This window comes from Chiloscyllium plagiosum, unplaced genomic scaffold (genome assembly GCF_037043375.1).
Source record: "Chiloscyllium plagiosum isolate Xiang-an unplaced genomic scaffold, Cpla_swu_hap1 HiC_scaffold_19, whole genome shotgun sequence".
Lineage (NCBI taxonomy): Eukaryota > Metazoa > Chordata > Chondrichthyes > Orectolobiformes > Hemiscylliidae > Chiloscyllium > Chiloscyllium plagiosum.
In genome coordinates this window covers 70,081,788-70,099,777 of record NW_028270157.1, presented here as the reverse complement: position 1 = coordinate 70,099,777, position 17,990 = coordinate 70,081,788, and the positions used below count along the sequence as shown (strand labels likewise).

Sequence of the window (17,990 nt, the reverse complement as noted above, 5' to 3'; positions counted from 1 at the left end):
ATTGATATCCCCAATGTTACTTCTGATCTAGTGCGTCGAAAGATTCTCAGTATTCTAGATTCAATTGACTTCGGCCAGAAGTCTCCAGAAGAGCTTCATCTGGATTTTTTTGATCGTGCCCAGATTGAGCAAGTCATCTCGAAATGTGAACACAGCAACCAGCAAGGCCAGACCGTCTGCAATGTGAAGGTAACTGGTCTATTGAGTACAACGTTGCATCAGCATTTTTAGCTTCCTTGCTTTTTCCTTCTATTATTCACATTCAATGTTTCCTGTCTGTAGCACCATGCCATTGTATTTTTCAATATAAAAGGATTTTTATATTCCCTGCCTTTGCATTTCCACTCTCTGTCCTGTTTTAATGCCTGCATTTTATGGTCCCCGCCCAAGTGTTTGTTTTGTGATTGTTCTACCTTGTGTCGATTCTTTCTGTTCTAGAATACCTCGCTCATCTCCAGCTCTGTCTTTCCTCCATCTTTAGCTTTTTTTTCTACACCATCTCCCTCTGACAAGCATTCCCTGTATGTTTGGAGTTCCCTCCCCTTACCAATAGTTGAAGACTGAGTGCCTTTCTTGGTGGCAGTCTGATGTTTGATGTTACTGAATAGCACATACACCAAGCAGCCCAACAACCCCTCAGGGTGATAATCCACCGGAACTCGTGTAAAGTTGGCGTCTACATTTTTCTATAATCACCAAATATTTTCTGCAAATTACTAGTCAATTAAAATAACAAGCCAGGTGGCTTTTCCATTAAAGTGTCAGTTGTTTTTTTTTTCTGGGATAGTTCTGTATATTGGTCTTCTGATGGAGGTTTCCACTTCATTCCCCAGGATCAGCCTTGGTCTGCTGATTTGTTTCCTCAGTCCTTGCCTGTGTAAGCCGACCTATCTTTGGCTTTGCACCTTATCTGATATACAGTCATACTTGATCTTGTCTCACCTCTTGCATCTTGATTTTCTCCTCTTCCTTCATGGGCAGGGGCTTTGACAGATTAACAGGATGCACTTGGAATAGGAATTGGATTTTGATATGAGATAAGCAGCTATTCGAAGAAAGTGGGAGCTGGAGGATCAGAGTCAAAAACTGTAGTGCTGGAAAAGCAAAGCAGTTCAGGCAGCATCTGAGGAGCAGGAGAGTCAATGTTTCGGGCATAAAGCCTTCATCAGGAATGCCCGAAACACTGACTCTCCTGCTCCATGAGTAGATACTCCACATGCTTGACAGTAGCTAGATAGAAACTGACTATTCTCTGTTAAGTCCGAGGGGATAATAACGACCTGTCCGTCGCCTAATTTAATTCATCCTTCACCACGGCATTACGTAATTAATCATAGCATCCATTTGAAGAAAGTTGTTGGTCATCAGCAGTGATCTATCTAAAGCAGAATCGGGCTCAGTTGTCCTCACCAGTTAAGGGAGCAATTGTCTTTGAACCATATAACATTCGTCAAGGTCTCAGCTTGGTGCGGCTGGGTTCTTCTCGGGGTTATTAGCTGCCATCTGTGGCAGGTAGGTGCGATACATGAGCCTTGGCTACAACATACCTGGGAGAAGGCACTAAACCACTAAACTGCCTAGAACTAGCTGCCATTTCATCTATCCTCCCTCATGTGTCAGAAGATATAACTTGTCTGCTTGCTTCAGACGAGGTGGCAAGATACCATCTTCTGTTGTTTTGTAATTCAGTGCAACCTAATGCTGTTAATATTTTCATTGTGGATTGTTTTACCTCTAGCTCCTTCACAGAGTGCTTGTTGCTGAAGTGAATGCCCTGCAAGGAATAGCAGCCATTGGACAACGACCTTTACTAATGGAGGTGAGACTTTATGTACAATGGATTACTTGTCTGCGGTACTTGATTTTCTAATTTATTGCTAATGTGGGAGTTCCCTGCCCCAACTCCCAACACATACCTTGTATTTATAAAACAGCTGAGTCATTTCAAGAAGCTGCCAGGATTGATCAACATAAGAAGTAGGAACTGGAGTTGGCCATTCGACCCTCAAGCCTGTTCCCCATTCAGCGGGATCATGGCTGATCCATCATTCGTCAAGTCCATTTTTTCCTGCCCTTTTCTCTGTAATTCTTGATTCCCCTATAGATGGAGAATCTTATCACAGCGTTAAATGTATACAAGGACTCTGCCCCACTCACTGTAGCAAGGAGTTCCAAAGACTAAATCCCCTGAAGAAAGTCCCCTTCATCTCCGTCTTAGTCTTTATTCTGGGACTATACCCTCTGGTCCTGGACTCTCCAGTGAGAAGTTAAGCATCCTCTCAGCATTTACCCTTTCAAGCCCCTTAAGAATCCTATATGTTTCAATGGGATCACCTCTCATTCTTCTGAACTCTACTGAGTCAGGTCCCAACCTATTTAATCTTTGCCCAGAAGACACTACCGAGCGAACCATCTCTGAACTGCCTTCGATGAAACAATATGTCCCCTTAAATAAGGGGACCACAACTGCTCACTTTGTACAGCTGCAGTAAGACTTCCCTACTCCTCTACTCCAACCCCCTTGAAATAAGGGCCAACATTCCAATAGCCTTCTGGATATCTACTTTACCTATGTGCTAGCTTTTCATGCTTCATATACATGTACCCTCAGGTTCCTTTGTTTTGCAGCTTTCTGCCCTTTTTCTCCATTTGAATAATATTCTGTTCTTTTGTTTTTCTTTCCAAATGTAAACAACTTCACATTTATCCTGCATTCTACTCAACTTACCAACTTTTTACCCACTTACTTAACCTTACAATATTTCTTTGTAAACTGCTTGTATCTCTCTCATAATCTGCCTGTCCACCTATTCTTATGTTGTCTGCAAATTTTGGTTACAGCATGTTTGTATCCTTCCTCCAAGTCATTAATATATATTGTAAGTAGTTGTGGTCCCAGCATTGATCCCTGTGGAACCCCACTGCACACAATCTGAAAAAGAACACTCCTTCTCCCACCCTCCTACCCCCCCACCTTGGGTCACTTCTTTATCCATGCCAGTGTACTACCTCCAACACTGTGGGCTTATCTATGACTTGATGAGGTATCGTGTCTTCTGGAAGTCCAAACATGATGCATCTACTGGTTCCCCTCGATCCCCACTCAGATTGAGACTTCCTTGAAAACCACTAATAAATCAGTCAGGCACAGTTTCCCTTTTGTGAAGCCATGTTGGTTTTGCTTGCTCACAAAAAGTCAAGTCATAGATAAGCCCACAGTGTTGGAGGTAGTATACTGGCATGGATAAAGAATTGACTAATGAACAGGAAACAGGATGGGGGGAGAAGGGGTCTGCTTGTTTAGGTTGGAATTTGAAAATATTGTGCTATTCTTCCTTGTCAACTGATTCCAATACTTTTCAGATGTTAGGCTAACCACTTTTTTTTTACTTTTTCATTTTTTTTGCAATTTTCTGATTCTCTGATACTTGCCCAGGATCCAAGTTTTTTTTTTCTGGAAAATTACAGCAAATGTACCCACTATCCTTTTAGTTCTTTTTAGGACCCAAAAAGCAAAGCATCAGGGCCAGGGACTTATTTGCCTTTAGTTTGTCTGATACTAATTTTTTAATGACAATGATGGTACTTAATTCCTCCCCATACTCATTAGTATTAGTGGGATGTTTGAAGTATCTTTCACCGTGTTTAACTCATCTGGTATTTCCTCGCTCCCCACAAGTATCTTCCCAGATTCATTTCCTAAGGGACATTTGTTCACTTTGACCGCCCTCTTCCTTTTTCGGTATTTAAAAAAGCTCGTAATCAAGTTCTTACATTCCTTGCTGGTTTGCCCTTTTGGTTTTAGAAGAGATAGAGGGAGGTAAAAAGAGGTAGAGGAGATGCATTACCAATCGGGGAGAATGCCACAACTGCATTCACAGAGGACATATTGGAGGGCCCATCCGGGGGGACACTATGATACAGCTCAACAATAAGATGGATGCAGTCATTCTGATGAGATTATGTGATAGGTCTTCCAAAAGTCATTGAATCATTGAGGAGCAAATACATAGGCAGATTATGGAAAGATGCAAGAGCAACAGGGTTGTCGTAATGGGTGACTTTAACTTCTCCAATACTGATTGGGACTTTCATCGAGCAAGAGGCATAGATGGGGCAGAATTTTTAAGGTACATCCTAGAGGGTTTCTTGAAACAGTATGTGGATAGTCCAACTTGAGGGGCCATACTGGACCTTGTATTGGGAAATCAGCCAGGCAGGGTGACTGACCTTATAGCAGGAGAGCATTATGGAAACCGTGCTCCCAGCTATCTTAAAATTTAAGGAATAATGAAGAAAGATAAATCAGGACCTTGCAGGGAGGTACTAAACTGGGGGAGGGCAAATAATGTCAGTCATAGGCAGGAGCTAGGGGGTGTTAATTTGGGAAGAAAGTGAGGACTGCAGATGCTGGAGATCAGAGCTGAAAATGTGTTGCTGGAAAAGCGTAGCAGGTCAGGCAGCATCCAAGGAACAGGAGAATCGACGTTTCGGGCATAAGCCCTTCTTCAGCAGTTATTGAACAACTCCACATTTGACATATGGGAATTGTTTAAATGCCTACTAGTCAAAATTTAGGACCAGCATGTACCAGGAAGGAGGGATGGCAAGGTATGGGACTCTTGGACGACAATGGATATTGGGAAGTTAGTCAAAAGGAAAAGGGAATCATGTGTAATGTTTAGAAAGCTAAAATCTGATAGGACCCAAAGGAATATAAAAAAAAGAAAGTACTCTCGTGGGAAATTAGGAGAGCAATGAGGGGTCATGAAATGTCCTTGGCGAGTAGGGTTAAAGCGCATCCCAAGGCATTCTATACATACATTGAAAGCAAGAGGATAACTAAGGAGAAGGTAGGGCCACTCAAGGATAAAGGAGGGAACTTGCGCTTGGAGGCACAGTACCTTGTGTTGGTATTCACCCAGGAGAAAGACAGAGGATAGTGAGATTTGTGCGGTGCATGCTAATATGCTAGGGCATTTGAAATCAAGAAAAAAGTGGTGTTGAAGTGAAGAAGTGCTTGAAGAGCATTAAGCTGGTTAAGTCCCTGGGGTCTGATGTTGTCTACCCCAGGTTATTGAGAGGCAAGAGAGGAGATTTCTGGGGCCTTAACCAAATGCTTTGTGTCCTTGTTAGCCCCTGGGGAGGTCCTGGAGGACTGGCAAGTATCTCATGTTGTTCCTCTTTTCAAGAAGGGAAATAGAGATAATCTAGAAAACTATAGACCAGTGAGTCACTCATTAGTGGAGAGAATTCTTAAGGATAGGATTTATGTGCATTTGGAAAAGCATGGCCTAATTAGGGACAGTTAACATGGCTTTGTACAGCACAGGTCATGTCTTACTAACTTGGTTGAATTTTTCGAGGAGATGGAAAAGGTGATCGATGAGAGTGGAGCAGTGAATGTTGTCAGCATAGATTTTAAAAAGGCTTTCAACACGGTCCCTCATGGTAGTCTCATCCAGAAAATTAAGATGCATGGGATCCATAGTGACTAGGTTGCATGGATTCAGAATTGGCTTGTCCATAGAAGGCAGAGGCTGGTGGTGGAAGGGTGTTTTTTTGGGCTGGGGGTCCATTACTAGTGCGGCACGGTGGCTCAGTGGTTAGCACTGCTGCCTCACAGTGTCAGGGGACCTGTCTGTGTGGAGTTTGCACGTTTTCCCCATGTCTGCGTGGGTTTCCTCCGGGTGCTTCAGTTTCCTCCCACATTCCAAAGCTGTGCCGGTTTGGTGAATTGACCGTGCTAAATTTCCTTTAGTGTTAGGTGCATTAGGTTGGGGTAAATATAGCGTAGGGGAATGGGTCTGAGTGGTTTACTCTTCAGAGGGTCGGTGTGAAATTGTTGGGCCAAAGGGCCTGTTTCCACACTGTAGGTAATCTCCACTAATCTAGTGGCATTTCACAGGCATCAGTCCTGGGGTCTCTGCTGTTGTGATATATATAAATGACTTGGATGAAAATGTAGATGGTGGGGAGGGGGGGGTGAGTAAGTTTGCAGATGAGACAAAGATCAGTGGAGTTGTGGATCATGTTGAAGATTGTCAAAGGATACAGTGGGATATAGATCAGTTGCAGATATGGGCAGAAAAATGGCAGATGGGGTTTATTCTGGATGAGTGTTGTGTGTTGTGCATTGGGAGATCAAATGTTAAAGGAAAGTGTACAGTTTATAGCAGAACCCTTAATAGCATTGATGTACAAAGGGATCTTGGGGTCCTGGTCCATGGCTCCCTGGAAGTGGCCACACAAGTAGATAAAATAGTGAAGAAGCTTTATTGGTTTGGACATTGAGTACAAGAGTCAGGAAATGATGTTGCAGCTTTATAAAACTTTGGTTAGGCAGCACTTAAAGTATTGCGTTCAATTCTGGTCATAAAGTCTTAATGTTATGAGGAATGTTCCAGGGATGGTTCAGTCTCCCTTCTGTCTCAGAGCTGACAGCAGGGATGAATGATTCCTCCTATTACACATTAGTTTTTGGAACGTGAGGGAGAGTTGTCTTGAGAACATCATGAAAGGGCATCTTAATCTGCTCCAGATTTACTTAAGGGAATGAACTTTTAATTTGCAAGGATTGTGAGAGGCAAGACAGGTGGACATCATGGTAGAGGATTTCTATTACCCAAACCTCACCTATCTCGCCACACATACTGACATACCTGCTGTGAATTTCCTGTTTCCAGTTTGTTTCAGCATTCCCAATGTTTGTTTACACCCCAGCCTGTTCATATTTCAAGGAGAGAAGCAATTTATAATGTTTGCAGCTCATTTTGTAATGTGCCTTTTTCTAACATTGCCACCATGTTATTCAGGAGATAAGCACGATCTTGCAGCATGTGGTGGAGAGAAACAAGCTACGGGAGTGTCTCAATGCCAAGCGGCACATGTTGGAGTCCTGGCGCCACCTGGTTGAGATCATTCTTGCAGCGTGTCCACTGGACCTGATTCAGGAAGAGGACAGACAGCTGGTCATTCGAGACCTTCTGCATGAGCTTCATGACAAGGTGAGACAAAAATCATTGCAGCAAGTCTCCATCATTCCACAGCTTACTGATTTTAACCACTGGAATTGCAGCAGCTTAAGTATACCAAACAATTGGAAAAATGGTGTGTTAAGTACAGTCGGTTCTGTGATGGGGTTGGCACGGTGACTCAGAGGTTAGCATTGCTGCCTCACAGCACCAGGGTCCCAGGTTCGATTCCAGCCTCGGGCAACTGTCTGTGTGGAGTTTGCATATTCTCCCCGTGTCTGCGTGGGTTTCCTCCCACAGTCCAAAGATGTGCAGGTCAGGTGAATTGGCCATGCTTAGTTGCCCATCGTGTTCGGTCAGAGGGAAATGGGACTGGGTGGGTTACTCTTCGGAGGGTTGGTGTGGACTTGTTGGGCTGAAGGGCCTGTTCCCACACTGTAGAGAATCTAATCATCATAATCCATGTTTCTCCAATGCGAATTGGCTTTAATGCGATTGAAGAATTTAGACCATTATTTGTAGAATGCGAACTTTCCTTACCTGTACGGTTATAACATGATTCCGGATCCATTAGTTTAAATGGCCCGGCTATTGCCCGTTTTTATCGCATAAGGACTGAACTATTACATCATATCAGAACCGACTGTGTCTGTAATCCATATATCATCAGGCAAAAGTATTTGAAACAAATTCCTGATCACTGCAAGAATTATTTCACTTTTATTTCCTATCAGTCTTAAAAAAATAATGCTATGATTAGGCCATAGTTGGGGTACTGTGTCCACGTCTGGTCACCACACTTCATAAAGGATGTTCTACAGTTAGGAGTTCTTAAGCAATAAATTTGGGTTGTCAAGCTCTGTTTTTTCTTGTAGCAAAGGAAATTGAGGGGAGATTTGTTAGAGGTATAAATGTTGTGACAAGTCTGCAAAGCTGGTCATGGGAAGAACTGGGCTCATTAGCCAATAACATAATGGCTAGGGGATGCAAACATTAAAGTTTTGGGTCAGCCATTAGATGTAATGTGAAGAAGATAAATTTTAGAATGAGTGGTAATGATAGGTACTCACTACTCAACCTATCAGTGCACTGCACCAGAGGTGATCAGTGATTTTAAAAGGTTGGGTATTTGGTCTATGGGGATAATAGGCAAAGGAATAAAACAAGCTTAATTGTTCTTTGAGAGCTGACACTGACTCGGGCTGAATGCCTTCCGTGTTGTAAATGACCCCATGATGACATATGTTTTCAATAGGCTGTAGTCTATTGATTGTTTTTTTTCTCCTCTCTCTACAACACTTTGGTACATTAGCCTCTTGTATGATCAGCGAAGAGACAAGAATGTGGCTGTTTGGTCTCTGTTTTATTCTGGCCATAGGCAGATAAGGCTCAGCTCTTGGAATATCAGATTTCTAGTTTGGGTCAACCTAACCTTGAAAGAGGGGAGATTCTCACTTCAATGTCAAGAATTGTACTCGGTTGTTCCAGCCTCCCAGATGGTTTCGGAATATCTCCTGCTCCGTGAGCAGAGTCCATTTATGGAGTATACAGCATGTTGCCAGATTATTTCAGTTTATCTGTACAAAAGGTACCAAGTGATCACTCAGCATTCTTTGTGGATTTAGAATAGATCAAAGAAAGAAGTGACACTTCTAACTGTTCCTTGAAACTGGAACCTGCTACAGCAAATCAAAAAGAGCAGAAGAGGAGATGGGACACTTCAGAAAAAATGAGGTCACACTGATAAAGAAATGAATTGACCTATGAAATATTTGAGTTGAAAACAAAGTTGCTAAATGGTAGAAACTACATTTCTTGGCAACAAAAAGGAATTGAGAGAAATTTTAAAAAGACATATGCAAATAGTGTGTGAATAGCTGAAGGGAGAAAGATAGTCAAGTCACTTGGGTGTCTGACAAAAAGGATTGTAAACCAAGGAAAGACAGGATAAAACAAATTGAGGTGTAATAAGAGATTGTAGAGAGGTGCTCGGGAGCACATATTGGAGAAGTTAAAGTATTAGTCCTGTGTCGTCTGACAGCTTTGTTCACCTCTGCCTCTCTTCCCCTTAGATCCTCACAGAGGAGGCTGCCCAGGAGCTCATGCCTGTGGTGGCCGGGGCAGTATTCACTCTCACTGCTCACCTCAGCCAGTCGGTCCGCAGTGAGCAGAAACAGGCACTCAGCAACCACTCCCATCACGTCACCTTCCTCGATGGCAGCACCACATCAGCGGCTGAGGTAACGGCTGGCTTTGCCTCGATTGGAGACTCTTCTCTTCACATCATCCTCAGGAAACTCTTGGATTTCATTCTTCGAACTGGTGGGTCCCAATGAAAGTGGTACCATTGTTTAGTCTTAACTGTAGGACATGGAGCAGTAAGCTGAATTCTGTACAATATTTTTGGTTTGTCTTTGCATTTCCATCAGTTTAACATCACCACTGGTGTGGGAGTTAACTGATTAGCTATCGATGCAACACTTATTTCCTATTGTGGGGGAGTACAGTACAAAGAGGCACACCACTTAAGTTAGATTTGGATCATTCAGAAGTGATGTCAAAAGCCACTTGTTAACTAAATGGTCAGTGAATGGAACTCTCTCCTAAAGAAGTGATTGAGGCTGGTGGTCGAGGGTTTTAGATTAGATTACATTACAGTGCGGAAATAGGCCCTTCAGCCCAACAAGTCCACACCGACCCGCCGAAGCAACCCACCCATACCCCTACATTTACCCCTTACCTAACACTGCGGGCAATTTAGCATGGCCAATTCAGCTGACCTGCATATCTTTGGACTGTGGGAGGAAACCGGAGGAAACCCACGCAGACACTGGGAGAACGTGCAAACTCCACACAGTCAGTCGCCTGAGGCGGGAATTGAACCTGGGTCTCCGGCGCTGTGAGGCAGCAATGCTAACCACTGTTGTTGAATTAGAATTTGCTACTAGGTAAAGAATATGGAATCAATGGAGATAGACTTCATGTACCGAATGGCCATGATCTAATTGATGGGTGGGAAAAGCTCAAGGTTTGTCAGACCTTCTCTTAGTCCTCTTTTTTATGAAAGACTTTACAAAGAGATGTTGCAGGATTGAGATCGAGCGTCAGTGCCCTGACTTTTGTTCCTTTCGTGTCTCTTTAGCACAGGAGGTTATAAGGTTGTTACGGTACTGAAAGAGCCCATGCCTGTGTGTATTTTTATGTAGTGAGCTAATTTAAACTCCTAATAATTGAACACTTTCTATTGAGTTTTTAGTCTGCATTCATGGCTTTGCCAACTTTGGACACACACTTTTTAAAAATTATTTCATGGGATGTGGACATTGCCAGGAAAATTTGTCAGACCATTTCAGAGACAAGTTAAGAGTCAATCGTATTGTGGGTCTGGAGTCACATTTAGCACAGGCTGGGTGAGGGCAGCAGTTTCCTTCTCTAAAGGACATTAGTGAGCCAGATGGATTTTTACGTCAATAATGTTTGCCATTGATATCGTCTCTTAGAAGAGCTTTATAATTCCAGATTTAATGATTGCATTTAAATTTTCTGTGACTAAATTTGAATTTGTGCCTGACCTCATACCACTATGCTAAAGTCTCCCAAAATCATGGGAAGTTTGATTTTTGTATGCATGTGAGGATGCAGACCGTTGGCCATGAAGGCTGTGTTATGTATTCCATTGACTTTGCACTGCTTTTAATGTCCACTGTCAGGATCCACATAAGCTGGTTGTGGGTACAATTGTAACAGGCATACATTGTTTATTGTTACTGAAGATACTGAATATTGTTCTCCAACAGTAGATTCAATGTAAAGGTAGTTAGGTCGGTTGGGTCACTTGGCTAGATGGCTGGTTTGTAATGCAGAGTGATGCTAACAATGTGAGTTCACTTACTGCATTGGGTGAAATTATCATGAAGGATTCTTCTCAACCTGTCTGCCACCTGAGGCGTGATGACTCCGGTTAAGTTACCACAAGTCATTTGCCTCTTCCCTCTCCCCTCTCCAGTGACTTGGTGTTTGAAAGCATATACATGTTATGTCATTAACAAGCTAGACCACTAGAGGGACTTGTAGGATTCTCTCATGTCACTGCTCCCACATTGGTAAAGTCACCCATTCTTTGCTTTGCTGAATAAAGTTTGGAGCAATGTGTCAACATCTGGCTTTGTCCTTAGTTTGCATGCCCTAAATTGTTTTAATATAGTTTCTCTTACATGATATCTTATTGAAGTATTAGATATAATCCATTGCCTGCTCCATCAAGGTTTCTACTTCAGGTGAAGCTTGATGTACGCTAATTACTACTAGCTTGCTCTCGTATGTCTTTAATCTTTTCTGCCTCATAAATGCATCAAGTCTCGCTTAATTGCTTTCTATGACGTATGTCGCAATTAGCCTATTTGCAGAATGTTCGACACTTTCACCTCTCTGAAGAAATTCCCATCAGGTTCCTTCTTTGGCTTGTTATTGACTATTTTATATTAGTGCCCAGTTACCTTAGGGTAACATTAAATATATTGATGGCTGAGATAGAAGGATTTTTGATCGGAGAGGATTATTGGAGACAGACAGGAAACAAGTTGAGGCCCCAACAGATCAGCTGTAATGAAAAGAAAAAAGCAAGTCCAAGTCCATGGTTTTGCTCAGGAACTTGTGGAGAGATGTGGGTACAATGATAATTTTGCTGCATCACTAATTCAATCTAATATTCTGGAGGCATTGATTCAAATTCCACCATTGTACAAAGTGAAATTTGTATTTAATAAAAATCTGGGATAAAAAGCTGGCCTAATGGCTGCCATGTAACCACTGTCAATTCTTGTAAAACCTACTTGCTTCACTAATGCCCTGAGAGGAGGAATTCTGTCATGCTCACCTAGTCTGCTGTGACCTGCATCTGACTCCAGACCCACAGCAACGTGGTTGGCTGTTAAGTGCCTTCTGGGCTATTAGCCATGTCCAAAGAATGAATAAGAATAATGTCGTATTGAAACATTAACTCCAGCATCTGCAATATTTTATATTAGGCATGACCTTATTAAGTGGCAGAGTGGTCACAATGGGCTAAACGGCCTGCTCCTATTCCTGTATCTTATGATAATGTGACTGATGGAGAAAAGAGCTAACGCTTGCATTGTTGCTGCTAGGTGGGGGTTTCCAGCGTGTAAGAGCACACCTGTATGGAGCGCTTTTATACTATCTACAGATGAGTCAGAAACCAGATGAACCAGACACACTGGAAACAGGTATGTAATTATATAATGATTTGAATATAAGTTTATATTAGCACTTTTGATCATTTTCCTCTTTTCTGTTAATTTGTTTGAGGGAATTAATGAATGGTACCTTTTGTGTTTCGCTCTATGTTCCATCAGTGACTTTCAGATCATTTACAGTACAAACCATGTAGAATAAAGCACTCTGTCCAGTCCCAGAACAAACTATAAATATTTTACCAGTCCTAGCTGGATATAATCCTGTAATCCAAAAGTGAAAGGATAGTGTATCATCAACTCACCATAGTCTTATTCTTCTGAAGTGAATTTTTCTTGTTTTCTTTCAATTGCTTGAATTCAAATGAAAAACCGTATCCAAATGACTACTTTCTTGACAAAATTACCACTGGTGGGCAAACCTAATCTGCTTGACAATGGAGGGGTATTATCAGCAAGCCCCAATCTTGCTTTTCCATGAAGTGTGTGAACAGATTTTCCAACAAAGGTCACGAAACACTTATGAAGAATAGGAGCTCTGGTTGACAGTTCTGTCCTACACAGTCACAGAAGTACCTCAATCAATCATAGATGTACAGCACAGAAACAGACCTTTCAATCCAACACATCCATGCTGACCAGATATCCCAAATTCATCTAGTCCCATTTGCCAGCACTTGGCCCACATCCCTCTAAACCCTTCCTATTCATGTACCCATCCAGATGCCTTTTCAATGCTGTAATTGTACTAGCCTCCACCACTCCCTCTAGCAGCTCATTCCATACAGACACCACCCTCTATAAGGTCCCTTTTAAATCTTTCCCATCTCACCTATACCTTCTTGTTCTGGACTCACCCATCCCAGGGAAAAGATCTTGTCTATTTATCCTACCCATGCCCCTCATGATTTTATAAACCTCCATATGGCATTCCTCAGCCTCTGATGCTCCAGGGAAAACAGCCCCAGCCCATTCAGCTCTCTAGCTCAAACCCTCCAACCCTGGCAACATCCTTGTAAATCTTTTCTGAACTCTTCCAAGTTTCACATCTTTCCTATAGGAGGGAGACCAGAGCTGCACACAATATTCCAAAAGTGGCCTAACCAATGCCCTGTATAGCTGCAACAAGATCTCCCAACTCCTATAATACTCAGTGCTCTGACCAAAAAAGAAAAACATACCAAATGCTGCCTTCACTATCCTGTGACTCCTCCACTTTGAAGGAACCGGAACCTGCACTCCAAGATATCTTTGTTCAGTAATACTCTCCAGGGCTTTCCCATTTAGTGTATATGTCCTGCCCTGATTGGTCTTTCCAAAATAAATAGTCTCCATGTTTCTCTGATTAAAATCACATAAATTAACAGATTCAGGATGGAATCTGATAATAATCAGATGTATGGGGACAGTTACCTGTTCAAGATTTATATATTTTACACAAAATATAATCTTTATACTTCAATCCTGTGTCTTCTAACATCCCACTTCAGTTTTAGTTGTCTTCTTTGGGCCTGTACAAATGTTTCCTATATCTTCTCTTTGGCCTGTCAGCTCCACTGCACTCCAAGGCCTGTATTTTAACAGCTTCCTAACGGCCAACTTGAAGATCGTGGGGCCTGTGAAATATACAGCTTTGTTGTCGAATGTCTTTTGTTTTCCTGTCATTATGATACTTTACCAGCAGCGAGGAAAGTGGTGGATAGCCCTCATCGAAAAGACAATTAAGGGCCCCTTCCTGCCACAGCTGCCATTGTACCAGTGAAACATTGCAGAAGCTCCTAATGAACTCTGGTGGCCTCCCTGTTGACTTATAGTTGGTTGGGAGGAAGAGAAACAGACACTTCTATTCAGACACTTTGGCCTGTGCAGGGACCCATCGTGGGCCAGCCCTGCAGCAGCCCACTCTATGTATGCCAGGTTCTGACTACCTTGGTATCCTGAAACCCCACATATTTGTTTTGGAGAGTTGTCTACTCCAATGGCTATGTATTCAAGGATATAGCCCCAGCAGTGACGACAACTCCAAGTAACTCTGTTTATTTGTCATGAGTTCCAGTGGTAACTGTTTATTTGCCGGACCGTCAGAAAATATGGTCTGGTGTTCCACAACTGGCCAGGATTGTTACTGGCTCTCAGGATCATCATTATGGTCCCTGCCATACCAAGATAATTCCAGTCCAAGTTGTGTTGGCACAGCTTTGAGGAATTATTCCCCTCTACAGTGAGGAGACTGTAGAGATCCAGATTTCATTTGTGGTCAGATTCCAGGATGAATCATCATGAGTTGACAAGTTTTGAAACACTCAATCAGACTTTGGGAGGACATATCAGGTACCTATGGCAAAAGTAAATGGTGGAGAACATTCAAATGCTGTAATGCTGCAGTAGTTCATTCTGCACAAGTGCACAGGCCTTTTTAAAAACACTATCTTGTTGATAAATCCTAGAGTAGATATGTCCTAGAGTTGATGGGTCACGAAACTGCTCCAAGTTAGAGGGTTAAATTTTAATCAGACTCGTTTGTAAAGAGTTTGTCCATTTGATATGTGTTTTTGTTTTTATTTGGAATGGTACAGGGCAGAAAACCATGTGGGAGAGACTAACTGCTCCAGAGGATGAGTACACTAAACTTCAAAAAGACAATATGAATATCATAGAGAGTTATGGGGCATCACTGATGGAGGTTGTTTGTCGAGATGCTTGTGACGGCCATGAAATCGGGCGAGTAAGTATGAACATCTGCACACATACAATACTCAGAGTTACGATATTCCAGTATTAGATTCTTCCACATTACACTGACATTTCATTCATTTACAGTATGCATGTGAGGTAACTTGTGTTTCATTAAAAAGCAAATGTTTGAAAATTTCATTTTCAACATTCCTTTATGACTTCCATATCAAAAAGATCTTGACCTCTGAAAGCTGGGATGGAGACCTCCAATAGGTTTAGTAGTTCTTTACATCTTGTAGTATGTAGGGGAGGAGGTAATGTGATGGTATTGTCAGAAGGCAAGTAATTCAAAATCTTAGGCTCGTGTTCTGGAGGTATGGGTTCAATTCCCACAGTGGCATATGGCAGAATTTGAATTCAATAAAATCATGTAACTCCAGAGCAATGTGGTTAACTCTTAACTTCAAAGCCTAAAGAAAAGTGGACTGCTTGGCATCAACAGAGGCATAGGAAACAATGATAGCAAACCCAGTCCTTTCAAACCTGTACAGTCCTCCTTTCTAACTACTGTGGGGCTTGTTCCAACATTGGGAGAGCTGTCTCAAAGGTAAAAACAATGACTGCAGATGCTGGAAACCAGATTCTGGATTAGAGTGGTGCTGGAAAAGCACAGCAGTTCAGGCAGCATCCGAGGAGCAGGAATATCGACGTTTTGGACAAAAGCCCTTCATCAGACTCCTGATGAAGGGCTTTTGCCTGAAACATAGATTTTCCTGCTCGGATGCTGCCTGAACTGCTGTGCTTTTCCAGCACCACTCTAATCCAGAGCTGTCTCAAAGACAGTTCAAGCAACAGCCTTACATAATTATAATGATTCATACCTTTTACAGAACCTACCAGGTAACACCATCAGTATCCATATTGTATCCCACCGGCAAGACACACATCAGCCGTGGAAGCATAGCGGTAAACTTAGGAGGGATGGGCTTGTCCCAGGAGTCCTCAACATTGACTCTGGATCAATGAAGTCTCATGGTACCAGGTCAAATATGGGCAAGGAAATCTCTTGCCAATTATTGCCTACTGCTGTTCCTCTGATGAATCCTCAGTGCTCCATGTTGAACATTGCTTTGTGGAAACACTGAGGATGCAGAATATACTCTGGGTGAGGGACTTCAATGCCTGTCACCAAGAGATTTTCGGGAGTACTACTGGAGACTAACCTGGTTGAATTCTGAAGAACATAGCTGCTAGACTGAGTCTGCAGCAAGTGGTGAAGGAACCAAGTTAGAAATCTGCTTAACTTTATCTTTGCTTGTCTCTCTGTCACATGCATCTGTCAATGAAAGTATTAGTGGGAGTGACCACTGCACAGTCCTTGTGGAGATGAAGTTCAGTCTTCGTGTTCAGGATGCCTTCATCATGCTGTGCAGTATTGTTGTTGACCAGGACAGACTTCAAGCAGATGTAACAACTGAAAACTGTGCATGCATGAGATGCTGTAGGTCATCAGCAGCAGCGGAATTATTTTCGACCATTATTTGTCACCTCATGGCTTAGCATATTCCCATTACCATTTTGCCAAGGGATCAACCCTAGTTCAGTGGAGAGTGAAGGAGTACGTGCCAGGAGCTGCACAAGGCATGCCTAAAATGAGTATCAACCTGATGAAGTAACAACATAAGACCACTTGTGTGAAAACAGTGGAAGCAATATTCATTCGGAGTAACCAATCCATAACCAAACTATCTGGTCTCCTCTCTGCAGTCTGCTCTCTCCAGTTGTGAATGGTGGTGCACAGTTAAACATCTCACAGTAGGAGGTGGCTGGCTAATATCCCCATCCTTAACAATGGGGAAGCCCAGCATGGCAAGGCAAAAGAGAAGGCTGGAGTATTTGCATCCGTCTTCATCCAGAAGTCCTGGTCCTCTGGGGTTGCAGCATCACAGATGCTAGTCTTAAACTAATATCTCTCCATGACATATCAAGAAACAGCTGAAGGCACTGGGTATTGCAACGGTCTTGATAATATTCCAGCAATAGCACTAAGGACTTGCTTTAAAAGTAGGTGTACTCTGAACCATGCACTGTGATCTACCTAACTCTGAAAGGTTGGCCAGGTCTGTCCTGTTCCAAGAAAACAGGACAAATTCACCCTGACCAGTAATGTCCTACCAATCTACTGTCTTGATCGACAGCAAAGTGATAGCAGGCAATGATATGTTCTATGAAACAGCACGTGCAAAGGAATAACTACTCTTCGTTGGTAAGGAGTAATCTCTACACATTAGTGTTCAGTTTGGGTTCTGCAAGGACTATGCAGCTCCTGATCTTAATACAACCTTGCTCCAAATAATGGACTAAAGAGCTCAATTCCAGCAGTTTAGTTAAAGTAGTACAAACAAAGGTAGTTGTTGTTGGAGGTGAATCACTTCTGTCTCAGGACATCACTGCAAGAGTTCCTCAGGTTAGTATTCTTGGCCAACCATCTTTGGTAGCTTCAGTAATGACCTTCCCTCTCCCAGAAGTGGGGATGCTTGCTTACAATTGCTCAATGTTTAGTTCTGTTTGTAACTTTATATGTACTGAAGCAAGACTTAGATAACATTGAGGCTTAGACTGATGTGTGGCATGAATGTTCTTTGCTACTTCAGTACTAGACAATGAGCATCTCCAACCATCACCCCTTCCTATTCCACAGACTGGACCAGCCATATAAATACCTTGAATACAAGAATAGGTCAGAGCTACTCTCCCCAGAACCTGTCAGCCATCGACAAGGTGCAAGATAGCCTTGTCATGGATACCTTTCACTTGTCTGGATGAGTGCTGCACAAATAACACCCAGGAAACTTGACACCTTCCAGGACAAAGTAGCCCATTTGATTGAGAACCACCTTCATCACCGATGTACTGAGCCATCAGTGTGCTACATTTATGAGAGGTACTGCAGTACTTCACTAAGGATCCTTCCATAAAACCTTTCAAACAGCCACCTATATCACTTTTCAGGATTAGGGCAGCAAATACCTGGGACACCAGCATCTGAAAGTTCTCCTCCAAACCACGTGGTGTTCTCTGTTGGAAGTAAATTGTGGATCCTTCACTGTTGCTGGGTCAAAGCCCT

At 42.5% G+C, this 17,990-nt stretch overlaps 1 protein-coding gene across 2 annotated transcripts in view; it reads left to right on the top strand.

Moving 5' to 3' along the window:
* nup205 (nucleoporin 205) overlaps nt 1-17,990 on the top strand; it is a 110,350-nt gene that overhangs the window by 74,042 nt on the left and 18,318 nt on the right. For both annotated transcript variants that reach the window (XR_015760504.1, XM_043708929.2), the window contains exons 26-31: nt 32-189; nt 1,739-1,819; nt 6,816-7,007; nt 9,047-9,296; nt 12,122-12,220; nt 14,764-14,912. Coding sequence is in view for 1 of the 2 variants with exons in the window: in XM_043708929.2 (XP_043564864.1) it covers nt 32-189; nt 1,739-1,819; nt 6,816-7,007; nt 9,047-9,296; nt 12,122-12,220; nt 14,764-14,912 (929 nt within the window). In the remaining variant the exon portion in view is untranslated. The remainder of the gene's footprint in view (nt 1-31; nt 190-1,738; nt 1,820-6,815; nt 7,008-9,046; nt 9,297-12,121; nt 12,221-14,763; nt 14,913-17,990) is intronic.